A 14,045-nucleotide genomic window follows, 5' to 3' on the forward strand; every position below is an offset into this window, starting at 1 on the left:
GTTAATTCTTCATGGTCTTTCTAAAATATTACTTCTTTGTAAAAACTTAGAAGAACATTTAAAAGCTTTATAATAAACAAACAAATCAGATGATAAAATGAGATGACAAGAAATGATATGCCCTAATTGAAATTCTAAGTGATTTTAAAGTAGACATCAATCGACAAGCTCTTATACTAAAGACCCTCTAAAGTTTCATCAAAGACTGCTGGGACACCCTTTCAGTGGGATCCCTGAGATTAAAATTATTTTTGTAATACTGCTAAAGCATTATTTGGCTTTTTCACTCATTCTTCCACAAGTATACAGTTGCTTTCTAGAAGCGACATGATATGTGATATTGCAACAGACTGAATGCAGAAGCAGATATGAAAACCAGTCTTTTATTAAGGCAGACAGTAAAAAAACTACAATACCACCACTCCCCTTACTAATTATTTTTGTTTGGGAAATTATTTTTCTTAAAGAATGGTACTTGTGTTGCCATGTAATTAGTTATATTTTAAGTGAATTAATATAAAATTAGATATCCCACATGCAAAAAGATGAACTTAAACCCTCACATCAAGCAAAACAACTTTTGAAGAAAACAATCTTCAAAATCTTGAGTTAGGAAAAAAATTTTTAGATATGACACTGAAATCACAGTCCATAAAAGAAAAAATGAATACAATGAACCTCATCAAAATTTAAAACTTTTGTATTTCAAGAAAACTCGTATCCAGAATTTATAGAGAAGCCTTACAACTCAAGAAGACAATCCAATCAAAAAACAGGCTATAGACAGTAGCCATTTCACAAAAAATAATATACAAATGGCTAATAACCATGTGAAAAGACACTTATCATTAATCATTAGGGAAATACAGTTAAAGCCACAAGAGATGTCTCCTCACCCACTAGGATGGTTATAAGGTAAGAAAAAAAAGATAAGTGTTTTTCAAGAATGTGGAGAAGTTGCAACTCTCATTCATTACTGGTGAAAATAACAACTGATGGGTCTGAGCTTCTCAAGAGGCTGATGTGGGAGGATCACTTGGGACCCAGAGTTTGAGGCCGGCCTGGGCAATTAGGCATGAACACATCTCTAAATTGATTAATTAATTAACTTTAAAATGACGGGAAAACCCTGGCATTTTCTCAGAATTTTTAAATATAAAACTACCATACACCTCATCAATCCTACTCCTAGGTATCTACTCAAGAGAAATGAAAACATGTCCACACAGACTTGCACACCACACTCTCACAGAAGCATTATTCATAATAGCCAAAAATGGAAACAATCTAAATGTCTATCAACTCATGAACAGACTTTTAAAAATTAGTATAGTCATATAATGGAATATTATTTGACCAGAAAAAAAGAACTTCTAACATGCTACATTTAGATGAACTAAAAAAAACATGCTAAGAGGAAACCATATATATAAAACCACATACTATATAAACACATTTACACTATATAGTGTATCAAATAGTATATCTATATGCTATGTGTATATACATAGTATCAATGTATAACAAAGATATAAAATGTCTAGAAAACGCAAAATCATAGCTACAGAAAGTACATTAGTGGTTGCCTATGGCTGGGCGTAGAAATAAAGATTAATTGTAAGTAGACATCTTATTTGGGGTGGATAGTGAAAATGTCCTAGAGTGGATTTATGGTGACAGTTGTACCACTTGGTTAAGTTATTAAAATAACTGAATTGTATCTTATATTTAAAAATTTTTTTTTTTTTTTTGAGACAGGGTCTTACTCTTTTGCTCAGGTTGGAGTGCAGTGGCACAATCACGGCTCACTGTAGCCTCAACCTCCCAAGCTCAAGCAATCCTCCCACCTAACCTGCCAAAGTAGCTGGGACTACAGGCATGTGCCACCACAGTCAGTTAACTTCTTTATTTTTTGCAAAAACAGGTTCTCACTATGTTGACCAAGCTGGTCTCAAATTCCTAGATTCAAGCGGTATTCCTGCCTCAGCCTTCCAAAGTGCTGGGATTACAGGCAGGAGCCACCAGGCCTGGCCTGAATTGTGTATTTTAAATCGGTGAATTTAAAAACATGTAAGATGTACCTCAATAAAGCTGTTAAAAAATAATACATCTTAAATAATATTTTAAAATTTTGAATACAGCAAATACCAATATATAAAATCCACATAAGTAAAACTTCCTCAATTTTTAAGAATGAAAAGGGATTCTAAAGACAAATAATTTAAGAATCACTGTCCTGTATTAGTAGATTCAGTAAAGTTCAAAAAGGAGAAAAACTACTTTCAATAGCATAAAAGTAAACTCAAAGCAAGAATATTTTAACAGCCCACACACATCAAGAACTGGGAAGACTGAACTGTTCAGAATTGCACTTGAAAGAAAAAAAAAAAGGAAGAAATATTATAAATAAGTCTAATCTTGGGGCAATACAATGCAGTGAATTCTGGCACTGACTACTGAGGTTTAAATACTGGCTCTTGGGCTTGTTACTTCTGTGCCCTTGGACAAGTTATTTAAGCTATATGTTCCTCAATTTTCTATTCTGAAAAATGAGGAAATTAGTAATTATTTCTACATCATAGAGGATTTTATGAGCATAACTATCTGTTAGGGATTCCTCTAAATGCTTTACAAGTATTAATTCATAAACCTGTAAAATACTTATATAAGAACATTGCTCTAAGAAAGCAAAATCATCTTTAGGCACTGTGAAATATAGTCTGCTCCGTTTCTGGTTAACTTTTAATTCCTAATGCTTGTTGACTAAAGATTGCTGTCTTAGGCCGGGTGCCGCGGCTCACGCCTGTAATCCCAGCACTTTGGGAGGCCAAGGTGGGAGGATCACAAGGTCAGGAGTTTGAGACCAGCCTGGCCAGCATGATGAAACCCCGTCTCTACTAAAAATACAAAAAATTAGCCAGGCATGGTGGCACGTGCCTGTAGTCTCAGCTACTCAGGAGGCTGAGGCAGGAGAATTGCTTGAACCCAGCAAGTGGAGGTTGCAGTGAGCTGAGATCGTGCAACTGCACTCCAGCCTGGGCAACCAAGCAATACTCCATCTCAAAAAAAAAAAAAAAAAAGATTGCTATTAGCTCAGGAACTAAGTAATAAAGGAACTAAGGCTTAGAGAGATTAAGTAACTTTCCTCAAATCACACAGCTGTGAACCAGTATTCAAACAGCTGTGAACCAGTATTCAAACTCAGAATTGTCTGACTCAGATTCCATGTTATTCCACAGTCGGCCCCATTAGAAAGGGGGACTCAGTTTGGCAGGCGAGTCCCCAATAGCTTTATTCATAACACCACTATTTCTTACAACATTTCTGGGGAAAATGCCCGATACAATTTAGGACAGAGACTGAGATGTATTTCCTCCTCCTTGTCTATAATACATCAGAAATTCTCATAAGATTCTCTTAACTTTTCCTCCAAAAGAAAGGACAATTCTACAGTTCTAAGACAAAGCAGATTCCAAAGCCTGGGCAAGAATATTAGAAAAGTGGGGAAGTCATAAACAGATGGGGCTTAAGAAAGCTAAGCTACTTACTTCTTTTCTTCCTTGTTAAGATTTATTCTGCACTGTTAAGTAGGTAGTAACAGTGCAGAATTAATCTTAACCAGGGTTTCTCTTTTGCTGAGCTCACTGCACAGTAAGCCAACATACCTGGGTTCCTAAAACAAGTACACAATTCTTTGAGGCTTACACTAAAATAAGAAAAGATATATATATTAAAACAACAACAACAACAAAAAAGAACTCCTATCAATCCCTCTCTCTTTTGTTTCATCATAGTTGTGTAAAAGTAGAATATTGGTTTATTTTTTGTTTTGTTTTGAGACAGGGTCTCACTCTGTTGCTCAGGCTGGAGTGCTGTGGCATGATCTTGACTCACTGCAGTCAACCTCTGCCTCCCGAAGAGCTGGAACTACAGGCATGCGCCACCACACCCAGCTAATTTTTGCATTTTTTGTAGCGATGGGGTTTTGCCTTGTTGCCCAGGCTGGTCTCACACTCCTGGGCTCAGGCAATCCACTCTCCCAAAGTGCTGGGATTACAGACATGAGCCACTGTGCTCAGATAAGAGTAGAAAATTATACAGCAAGGATTAATGATGTTTAATCCTGAAAAAGAAAAATTCATACTGAGGAAAAGAGAGAGATGTAGATAACAACCTCAAATATTTTCACCTTACTCGAAACATCAGCTCACAAGATCTTGGAAGCAAATTAAGAATGAGGCTACTAAAGTTGTTTACATAATACTTAGATAAGAAAATACACTGAGTGCTAGTCCTGATTTTGAAATTTAAAGGTAACATGACCATCATTCAGTAAACATTTACTGACAGTAATCTAAATGCTAGACACTGGCTGTAAACACAATGGGTAAAAAAGTTTTAACACTACACAAAACTTCTGAAGATTAGTTTACCCAACTTCATGAGTCAGTTATTATTATCCCATTTTATAAACAGGAAAACTGAAGCACTTAAAGTCACCTGACTTCAAACTCAATCAAATCTGCTTTGTTCAGGCCAAGCACAGTGGTGTAATCCAAGCACTTTGAGAGGCAGAGGCAGATCACCTGAGGTCAGGAGTTTGAGACCTGCCTGAGCAACGTGGTGAAACCCCACCTCCACTAAAAATACAAAAATCAGCCAGGTGTGGTGGTGCACACCTGTAGTCTCAGCTACTGGGGAGGCTAAGGCAGAAGAATCATTTGAACCCAGGAGATGGAGGTTGCAGTGAGCCAAGACTGCACCACTGCACTCCAGCCTGAGCAACAGCAAGACTTCATCTCAAAAAGGAGAAAAAAAAAAAAAACCTGTTTTTTCCACTACATATTCTTAACCACTATGTGATATTATAAAATAGAGACACCAATGTTTTCAGGAATGCTGTATTGAGATGATATGAAAAACTGTACAAATTTAAGACACATTTACACGGTGTCATTTACACACTAAAAGAATGTACCTCAGCATGATTTTAAAGAAGCAAAATAGCATTAGTAGTTAGGAGAAAAGACTTTGAAGTTACACAAATAAAGGTTCAAGTCTTGGATCCAGCGTTTATTAGATGACTGCCTCTAGAAAATTATTCTCTGTGTGTACTGGTTTCACATCTCTAAAATGTGTACAATAATACCAAGTTTTTGCTCAATAGATGTGGTAATGCTCAACAGATGCTTGGTTTCATTTAAAACAGGAAAAAAAAAAAACTGCTACGTATTAAAAGGACAAAGAAAATAAACCAAAATTGGAATTATGGGTATTTCTCTCCCTTTTTCCTTTTCTCTTGAGTTTTACAAATGTTTGACAGCACGTACTGGTTTCACAGTAGAAAAGAACATAAGCTTTAAAATGGTTAAATATTTGACAAACCTGAAATCAGCTAAAAAACCAAATAGTTGCAGTAAGCTCAGATCAGGCCACTGCACTCCAGCCTAGGTGACAAAAAAAAAAAAAAAGAAAAAAAAGAAAAAACTGAAAAACTAATAGTTGAAGTACCATCTTACAAAAGAAGCTTAAAGAATTAAGTTACACATAAGAAAACTAAAGGGTGATAAACGTTCAAAGTTTCACTGAATCAAAGAATATGATTTTCTAAATTAAGATTATGACTCTGCAAACATAAAATAGCACATTTTGTCATAGAAGGGTGTCCAGACTAGCTAAATAACTGACACAAATTCAAATTGATACACAAATTTGGTGGCAAAACACCAAGACAAAAACCTACTTGACAGGCCGGTCACAGTGGCTCATGCCTGTAATTCCAGGACTTTGGGAGGTCGAGGTAGGCGGATCACTTGAGGTCAGGAGTTAAAGACCAGCCTGGTCAGCATGGCAGAATCCCAGATCCACTAAATATACAAAAATTAGCCAGGTATGCTGGTGCATGCCTGTAGTTCCAGCTACTCGGGAGGCTGAGGCAGGAGAACCCGGGAGGCAGAGGTTGCAGTGAGCCGAGATCGCACCACTGCATTCCAGCCTGGGTGACGGTGTGAGACTCCATCTCAAAAACAAAACAAAACAAAAACAAAAAACAAAAAAAAAACCCACAAAACTTACTTGACCTTCATTCTACTTTTGTGCCACTCAGTAAGTCTTTTAAAACAAAAAATATTCCAAAAGTACTTTCCTCTTCAAAAATTCAGAATCCTAATTGGAATAGGATTAACTAGCCTGAAACTCTCTAGCTTTCTAAGCTTTTTAAATAGACTCCTTCCGAGTTCTCTTCAGATCTAGAAATTAACTGAAATATGACCAGCAATACCGATAAAACACAAAATACAAGCAACTGGTAAATGTCATTTTGAATAATTTATAGATCTGCTATTTTTTGTTTATAATGCATACTAAAAAACAATCTTATATATTTGAAAACATCCTGTAATTCGGATTAATTCTTTTATTGGAATGTGGCATAAACATTAATGTGAGTTAATTAGAAAAGAAAACTGATTAACTTTGCTCAAGTACTACATAGATAAAGTAAGAGGAAATAAAACTAAACGACTTACTTAAAAAGTAGTTTAAGAGTTCAGCTAAATCTGTCCAGGAAGTATTTTACTGTAAGAGACTGACACCTGGAAATCACAGGCCCTTCACCAAAGGAAAATCATTAATAAGAGGACAGCATTGTCTCACATACTTTTGGCATTTACCTACCTATAAATGGAGAAGGGACTTAAATGAACTCTTAGTCCATTAGAAGTTTAGAGTTTTCAAAACAAGCCAAAGCAAAACAAAAATATACACCCCAAGAGCAAAAGCAATAGGAACATTAAAAAAATAGTACTGGGAGTAACATGTCTCTACAGAATAGATTTTATAAAGCCTTAATTCCTTGTTTGTAGGATTAACTGAAAATAAAAAAACAGCAAACAAAGGCTGGGTGCAATGGCTCAAGGCTGTAATCCTAGCACTTTGAGAAGCTAAGGCAGAAGGATCAGTTGAGTCCAGGAGTTTGAGACCAGCCAGGGCAACATAGCAAGACCCTGCCCTATCTCTACAAAAAACTTTTTTTAAAAAATTAGCCAGGCATGGCAGCATGTAACTGTAATCCCAGTTACTTCAGGGGGGCTGAGGTGAGAGAATCACTTGAGCCCAGGAGGTCAAGGTTGCAGTAAGTCATGATTACGCCACTGCACGCTAGCCTGAGTGAGAGAGTATTCTCCATCTCAAAAAAAAAAAAAGGCAGGGCACGGTGGCTCACACCTATGATCCCCTCACTTTGGGAGGCCAAGGCGGGTGGATCACTTGAGGTCAGGAGTTCAAAATCAGCCTGGGCAGCATGACAAAACCCATCTCGACAAAAAAAATACAAAAATTAGCTGGGATGGTGGCACATGCCTGTGTCCAGCTACTCAGGACTTTTAGGCAGTGGGAGAATTGCTTGAGCCTGGGTGGCAGAGGTTACTGTGAGCCGAGATTACATCAATGCACTAAAACCTGGGTGACAGAGTTGAGACTATCTCAAAAAACAAACAAGAGCAAACAACAAACATTATGAGGCGCTGGAACAGAGAAAAATGACTCAAAGTTTTAGGTACAAAACTTATTTAGCTGACCAGAAGTACCTCAAAGATCATAATAAATATGTACAATCTGAAAAAAATTACTACTAATCTAACATATACAAATTTACCTTTATCTTAGTGTGTACATCAAAGATATCTGGGATGCTACCAAAAATAGTCTTAATCTCCTCTGGTGCAAGGATACGTCCACCACATTGTCCTTCCTCTTCCAATGGTACTTGAAATAGCTAAAGGAGAAAAAAGACTAGTTTAAGTAGATTGTGGGAAAAAGGAAAGACCTAAAATATAGACAGTGATAGAGGAGACATAAGATGTTAATAGAGAAGGAAGTAATAATAAAAAATATTCTCCCTATATTTGAGACATTTTCCCCATATTTTCTATTCTATTTTATTCTATGTACTCTATTTATATACCTGTGCATATGTATATACATATGCTCTTGTCATGAAATGTCATTAGAAGCAAATAAAAGTTCACACAGTTCTGCAATCAATCATTAAAATCGTTAGTATGATACAAGAGTAATTTCTACTTTTGTATTTAAGTTACTAAGGATGAAAGCAACAAGCAATCTGTTGCCTCCAGACATACTTAACACATGTGCTAAATGTTTTAAAATTTTTAGAAGCTTGGCTTGGGGGAAAGACTGGATTTGAAGCTAGAAGATCTGTTTGTATCTACGTTGCTGCTCATATCAACCTAAAAAATAAAAGAAGAAAACTAAGAACTAATAAACGAGTTTGGCAAGGCCGTAAGATACAAGGTCAGAACATGCATATGTGTGCACAGACACAAACCAATTTTACTTCTATATACCAGTAACTTACAAATGGAAAATTTAGAAAGTAGTATCACAATAAAAAATCAAAATACTTAAGTATAAATATAATAAAATACGTTCATGATGCTAAACACTACAGTATACTGATGAAAGAAATCAAAGACAACCTAAATAAATGCAGACATATGGTCATGGATTGAAAGAATCAACACAGTAAGAATGTCAATTCTCCCTCAAACTGATGTATAAATTTAATGCCAATCAAAGTTCCAGGACTTTTTGCAGATATAGAAAACCTGATTCTAAAAATTTATACAGAAAGGCAAAGAAGCTTCTTACTGCAAAGCTGTGGTGTTCTAGATTGTATGGTATTTGTGAAGGGAGAAACATACATAGATCAATAAAACAGGGAATTCAGCAACAAACTCATGCAAATATGGTCAAGTAATTTTAGGCAAAGGTACAAAAGCAATTCAATGCAGGAAGGAGAGTCTTTCAACAAATGGTATTACAATACCATCTGCCATAAGCAAAAAATGAATCACAGCCTAAATATAAAACTTTATACAAAAATTAACTAAAATGGGTCACAGACATAAACAAAAAACCTAAAACTATAAAACTTTTAGAAGAATGCAGAGGAGAAAATCTTCATGACTTAAACTTAGGTAAGGAGTTCTCATACATGATATCACAATCTATGAATGAAAAAACTGTTAAATTAGACTTGAATAAAAATTTACTTTTCTTCAGCAAAAGACACTTGAGAGAATTAAAAAAATAAGCTATGAACGATGAAAAAGTATTTGCGAGTCATGTTTGACAAAGGACTAGTATCCACAATATATAAAGAATTCTTGGCCAGGCACGGTGGCTCACACCTATAAGCCCAGAACTTTTAGAGGCCGAGGTGGGCAGATCATGAGGTCGGGAGATTGAGATCATCCTGGCTAACACAGTGAAACCCTATCTCTACTAAAAATACAAAAACAAAATTAGCCAGGCGTGGTGGTGGGCACTTGCAGTCCCAGCTACTTGGGAGACTGAGGCAGGAGAATGGCGTGAACCCGGGAGGCGGAGGTTGCAGTGAGCTGAGATCACGCCACTGCACTCCAGCCTGGGCAACAGAGCAAGACTCCGTCTCACAGAAAAAGAAAAAAAAAGAATTCTCCCAGCCTGGCCAATACGGTGAAACCCCATCTCTACCAAAAGATACAAAAATGAGCCAGCTGTGGTGGCGCATGCCTGTAGTCCCAAGCGCTCAGGAGGCTGAGATGGGAGAATCACTTGAACCCAGGAGGCGGAGGTTGCAGTGAGCCAAACCAAAATTGCACCACTGCACTCCAGCCTGGGCAACAGAATGAGACCCTATCTCAAAAATTCTAAGAAAAGAATTCTCAAAACTCAGAAGGAAACAACCAATTTAAAAGTGGGCAAAAAACACAAAGTTATTTCAACAAAAAAGATATACAGATGTCAAATGAAGATAATACGTTCAACATCATTAGTCTTTGTGAAAATGAAAACTGAAACCACAATGACTCTATCTTTCCAATATTTCTCAGATCTATCCTCTTATCTTCACTGATACTATCCTAAAAAGTTCAGATCTTCAAAATCTCTCACGACTGCTGCAATAGCCTCCAAATTGGTATCACTGATTCCCCAATTTCCCCTCTTCAATTCCTCCTTCAAAGTGAACCAAGTTATCTTTCTGAAATGCAAGTCAGATATTATTGATCTCTCATCTCATAAAAAAAATTATTCTATGGCTTACAGATAAGATAGCACACCGCTCAAAGGCCTGCTCTAGATTGGTATAGGCCATCTCATCTCAACTCTCACGGTATCCATATGCCTACTCCACCCTTGCTATCGATAATACATTGAATGATCACTTGTACTGTTTACTCAGTCTCAGAGACTTCTCATTTATATCTTCTACTTGTACCAATCATATTCATACTTTAAAATTCACTTCATTGTGAATATTCTCACTGTTTTGATTTTATAATAGTAAGGACAAACTAAACATTCACTATATTAAGACCATGCATGTGTCTTGGACCTACCTCTTTCCCTAGGTCTGTTTTTATAAATGCTGGTGATAAACCAGCTCTGACTTATATGATCATTTTGTATGACCATCTGAGGGCTGTGATTCTAGGTTATCTTTGGTCAGCCTTAAGGACAACGACAGTACAGCTAATCTAGTAATTTTTACAAACAATCAGTGCTAATTTGCAAACTTCTGTCAAAAAAAGGCATTACTAAAGGAGGGAAATTTCGTATGTACCAGTTGCTATTAAATAAACTGTAAAATTACCATATTTTTATTTTCTAGAAAAAAAGTTCACTTCAATCATTACATTCTGTATGAAGCTTTTTCTGATGCACAACACACAGAAAATTCTAGCCCAACACCTTCCCTAAACTAAACGAGCAGTAAAACTCTCACTTTACAAATCTAATACCTTAACTCCTTTATTATGCTGATACATTCCATTTGGTAAGTATAATTGTGTATGTTTTATCTCCTCTTCTAGTAAAAAGTTCTTTAAAACAACAAAAAAAATATATTTAACACTTAGCATAGTACTTTATATTAATTAGGCATCCAAGTAGTATGTGGAATAAGCCTCCAGATATTTATTTAATTTTGAGGATAAGTTATAATTAAGTTATTCCAAATCCTATCCCCCCAAAAAGGAAAATATCAGTCCTAAAACAAAGTTCTTTAAGGAGAGTATTATCATGGGCTGGGCACAGTGGCTCATGTCTATAATCACAACACTTTGGAAGGCTGAGGCAGGAGGATCACCTGAGCACAGGAGTTTGAGACCAGCCTGGGCAACATAGAAAGACCCAGTCACTACAAAAAAAAAAATTTAAAGAGAGAATACTATCATGAATTTAGGCCACAATCTTTTAAATAAAACCTTTGATGAGTTTATACTAAGCACAGTGGTATGAAACCTTCTCCAGTCTAATAATTTCATGAGCTTTTTTAAAGGGAGTTTCAGTGAATTTAATTGATATGCAAATGAGAATTCTGAAACTTCAATGCATTTTACCATGGCCTGAAAGGATTTACATTTCTAAGCAATAAATGCTACTAAAATACATGAATAGTACATGCCAAAGGGATTTTTTGCTACTCAACCACATTTTGAATCACTATAAAAACTTCAACAAGAAACTCATCTATCTAGCGTGATTTCCCTTGAGAAAGAAGAGCAAAGGTGACTTAAGATAAATCTAACACAGCAAAGAACCTCATAAAACCCTGACTGCTGCTAAACAAATAATTAACCATGAAAAATAACCTCTCTATGACCATCAAGTAAGAAGTCTTTCCATTTCTTATCTATACATTTTATCAATGGTACAAGCAACTTAAAGGCTATTAAATTGGACCTTAATGAGTTATTTTGTGAATTCAAATAAAGGTCAATTAAAAACTAAACCCAAATCAGAAACTCCCTATTGTTTTCTATTGAAAGATAAGCTTGGTCTTTTCAACTTCGTTTTCTTAACAGTATGTCAACCTATCTCTTTTATTACCTAAAACAGACTTCTTCCTTCTTTCTACAGATACCAACATAATGACCTATTATTGTCTTTCAGAATCTTAAATTTCAGTTTATTCCTTAATATCTTCTATAATCTCATCCTACAAGGATTCATTAGAGCTGTTTTTCTTCAGAAATAACTTTATAGTACATTTTAATATTGATAAGCAATGAGTTAACATCTATTTATAACTAACCACTGCATATTTCATGTGTCACATGAAATGATTACTGAAAAAAACTACTTATATCAACACTGTTATGCTTCACTGCTATTGTATAGGCAATGTTTTTCACATATATACAGTACTAAAAGCAATGACTCTTAGAACACATAATTTCAGAAAAAGTTATCTATCGTTTCCAAATATAAATGTAGTACCTTGACAAGGAACCTGCAAAATTCTGAATTAAACCTGATAGATACCCTCTGAGATCACCTACTGAGTTCTGTTTGCTTTAGTTATTAAAAATAATTAATAAAAATAATAAAAATATTTCTGAATAAAAGGTAATATTACAGTTATGACATTTCCCTAACAGCAGCTTTTGTCACACATTTCCATTTTTAATTTCCATGTTCAAATTGTATGTTTATATAATTCTCTTGTAAGAAATAATATCACCTAGATTTTTTTTACTTAGGAACACTGGAACAGAAATCATTTTCCAATCAAACTCATACTTACCTGAATAATTGTTGCCAATATATTAACATAATTACTTTCAGTTTGATAAAGCTCTTTTGCAACTTGCCACCTTGCTGACTGCTTTGAAGGAACTGGAGTGGAGTTTTTAGAAGACTTAGTACAAGACTTTGGGGTGTCTGAAATGTTAAAAGGTGGAAAGATTTAATGGAAGCCAAATATAAATACCAAACATAACGTACACTTAACAAGATAAAAAGGAGAGAAAACCTGCTGTTATAAATGTACCACCATACAGATTTCCATTAAAGAAATTTTTTCTCATAGGTTAAGGCCAGAAAAAAAAATGGTCAAAAATATCACTGACTCCAATTGGTAGGCATTCCACTAAATGGCCTGTACTCTTCAAAAATGTCAAGGTTACTAAAAACAAAGAAAGACTAAGGAACTGTTCCAGGTTAGAGAAGACTAAAGAGAGACAACCTAACAAATGTGTATCCTGGATTGGATCCTAGATCAAAAAGAAAAAAATTTTTTCCTTTTGCTAAAAAGGACATTAAGACTTTTTAGGATAACTGATGAAATTTGAAGTCTACAAAATAGTTCATAGTATTAATGTTAATTTCCTTACTATAATAATGTAATAAGTAATACAGTTATTTAAGAAATGTGTCTCTATTATAGGAAACAGACATTTAAGTACTCAGAGCTAAAGGCTTATCATGTCTGCAGCTTACTCTCAAACAGTATATATATTAAAAATACACACGCATGTATGTATTGTACTTGTGTTTAGAAAAAGAGATTTTGACTGAATGAATGCTAAAGCAAACATGGCAGAATATGTCCCTTTGGGAAATCTGGGTAAAAGGTATATGAATCTTTGTATAGCTAAATAATAAAATAGAAAGGGAGAGGTAAAACTACTTACATGTAAAAAGGAGGAAAAAGTTGTTGTGATTACACCATTACAATAACGAAAACTTGTCACATACATATGTCAAAAAGAAGCCCCCCACAAAAAACCCAATATTAACTGAAAATTCTTTGTTAGTTCAAACTATCTTAATGTAATATAAAACAACCAGTATAGTGGAAAGAGGATGCAACAGTGTATTTCATATACATTTCATGAAAGAAAAAAATTTGCGGCCAGGCATGGTGGCTCACACCTGTAATCCCAACACTTTGGGAGGCTGAGGACGACAGATCACTTGAGGTGGGGAGGTCGAGGCCAACCTGGCCAACATGGCAAAACCTCATCTCTACTAAAAATACAAAAACTAGCTGGGCATGGTAGCACATGCCTATAATCCCAGCTACTCAGGAGGCTGAGGCAGGAGAATCACTTGAACCCAGGAGGTGGAGGTTGCAGTGAGCCAAGATCATGCCGATCTAATCCCAGCTACTCAGGAGGCTGAGGCAGGAGAATCACTTGAACCCAGGAGGTGGAGGTTGCAGTGAGCCAAGATCATGCCACTGCACTCCCACGGCA

The 14,045-nt window shown here is 35.7% G+C and overlaps 1 protein-coding gene across 5 annotated transcripts in view; it reads right to left on the minus strand.

Moving 5' to 3' along the window:
• The window catches only part of ECT2 (epithelial cell transforming 2), a 71,502-nt gene that overhangs the window by 40,561 nt on the left and 16,896 nt on the right, over nt 1–14,045 (minus strand). For all 5 annotated transcript variants that reach the window (XM_011968615.1, XM_011968614.1, XM_011968616.1 and 2 more), the window contains 2 exons: nt 12,593–12,729; nt 7,655–7,774 (listed from right to left, as the gene is read on the minus strand). In XM_011968615.1, coding sequence (XP_011824005.1) covers nt 7,655–7,774; nt 12,593–12,729 — 257 coding nt within the window. The remainder of the gene's footprint in view (nt 1–7,654; nt 7,775–12,592; nt 12,730–14,045) is intronic.

This window comes from Mandrillus leucophaeus, unplaced genomic scaffold (assembly GCF_000951045.1).
Source record: "Mandrillus leucophaeus isolate KB7577 unplaced genomic scaffold, Mleu.le_1.0 Scaffold850, whole genome shotgun sequence".
In the NCBI taxonomy this organism is placed as follows: Eukaryota; Metazoa; Chordata; class Mammalia; order Primates; family Cercopithecidae; genus Mandrillus; species Mandrillus leucophaeus.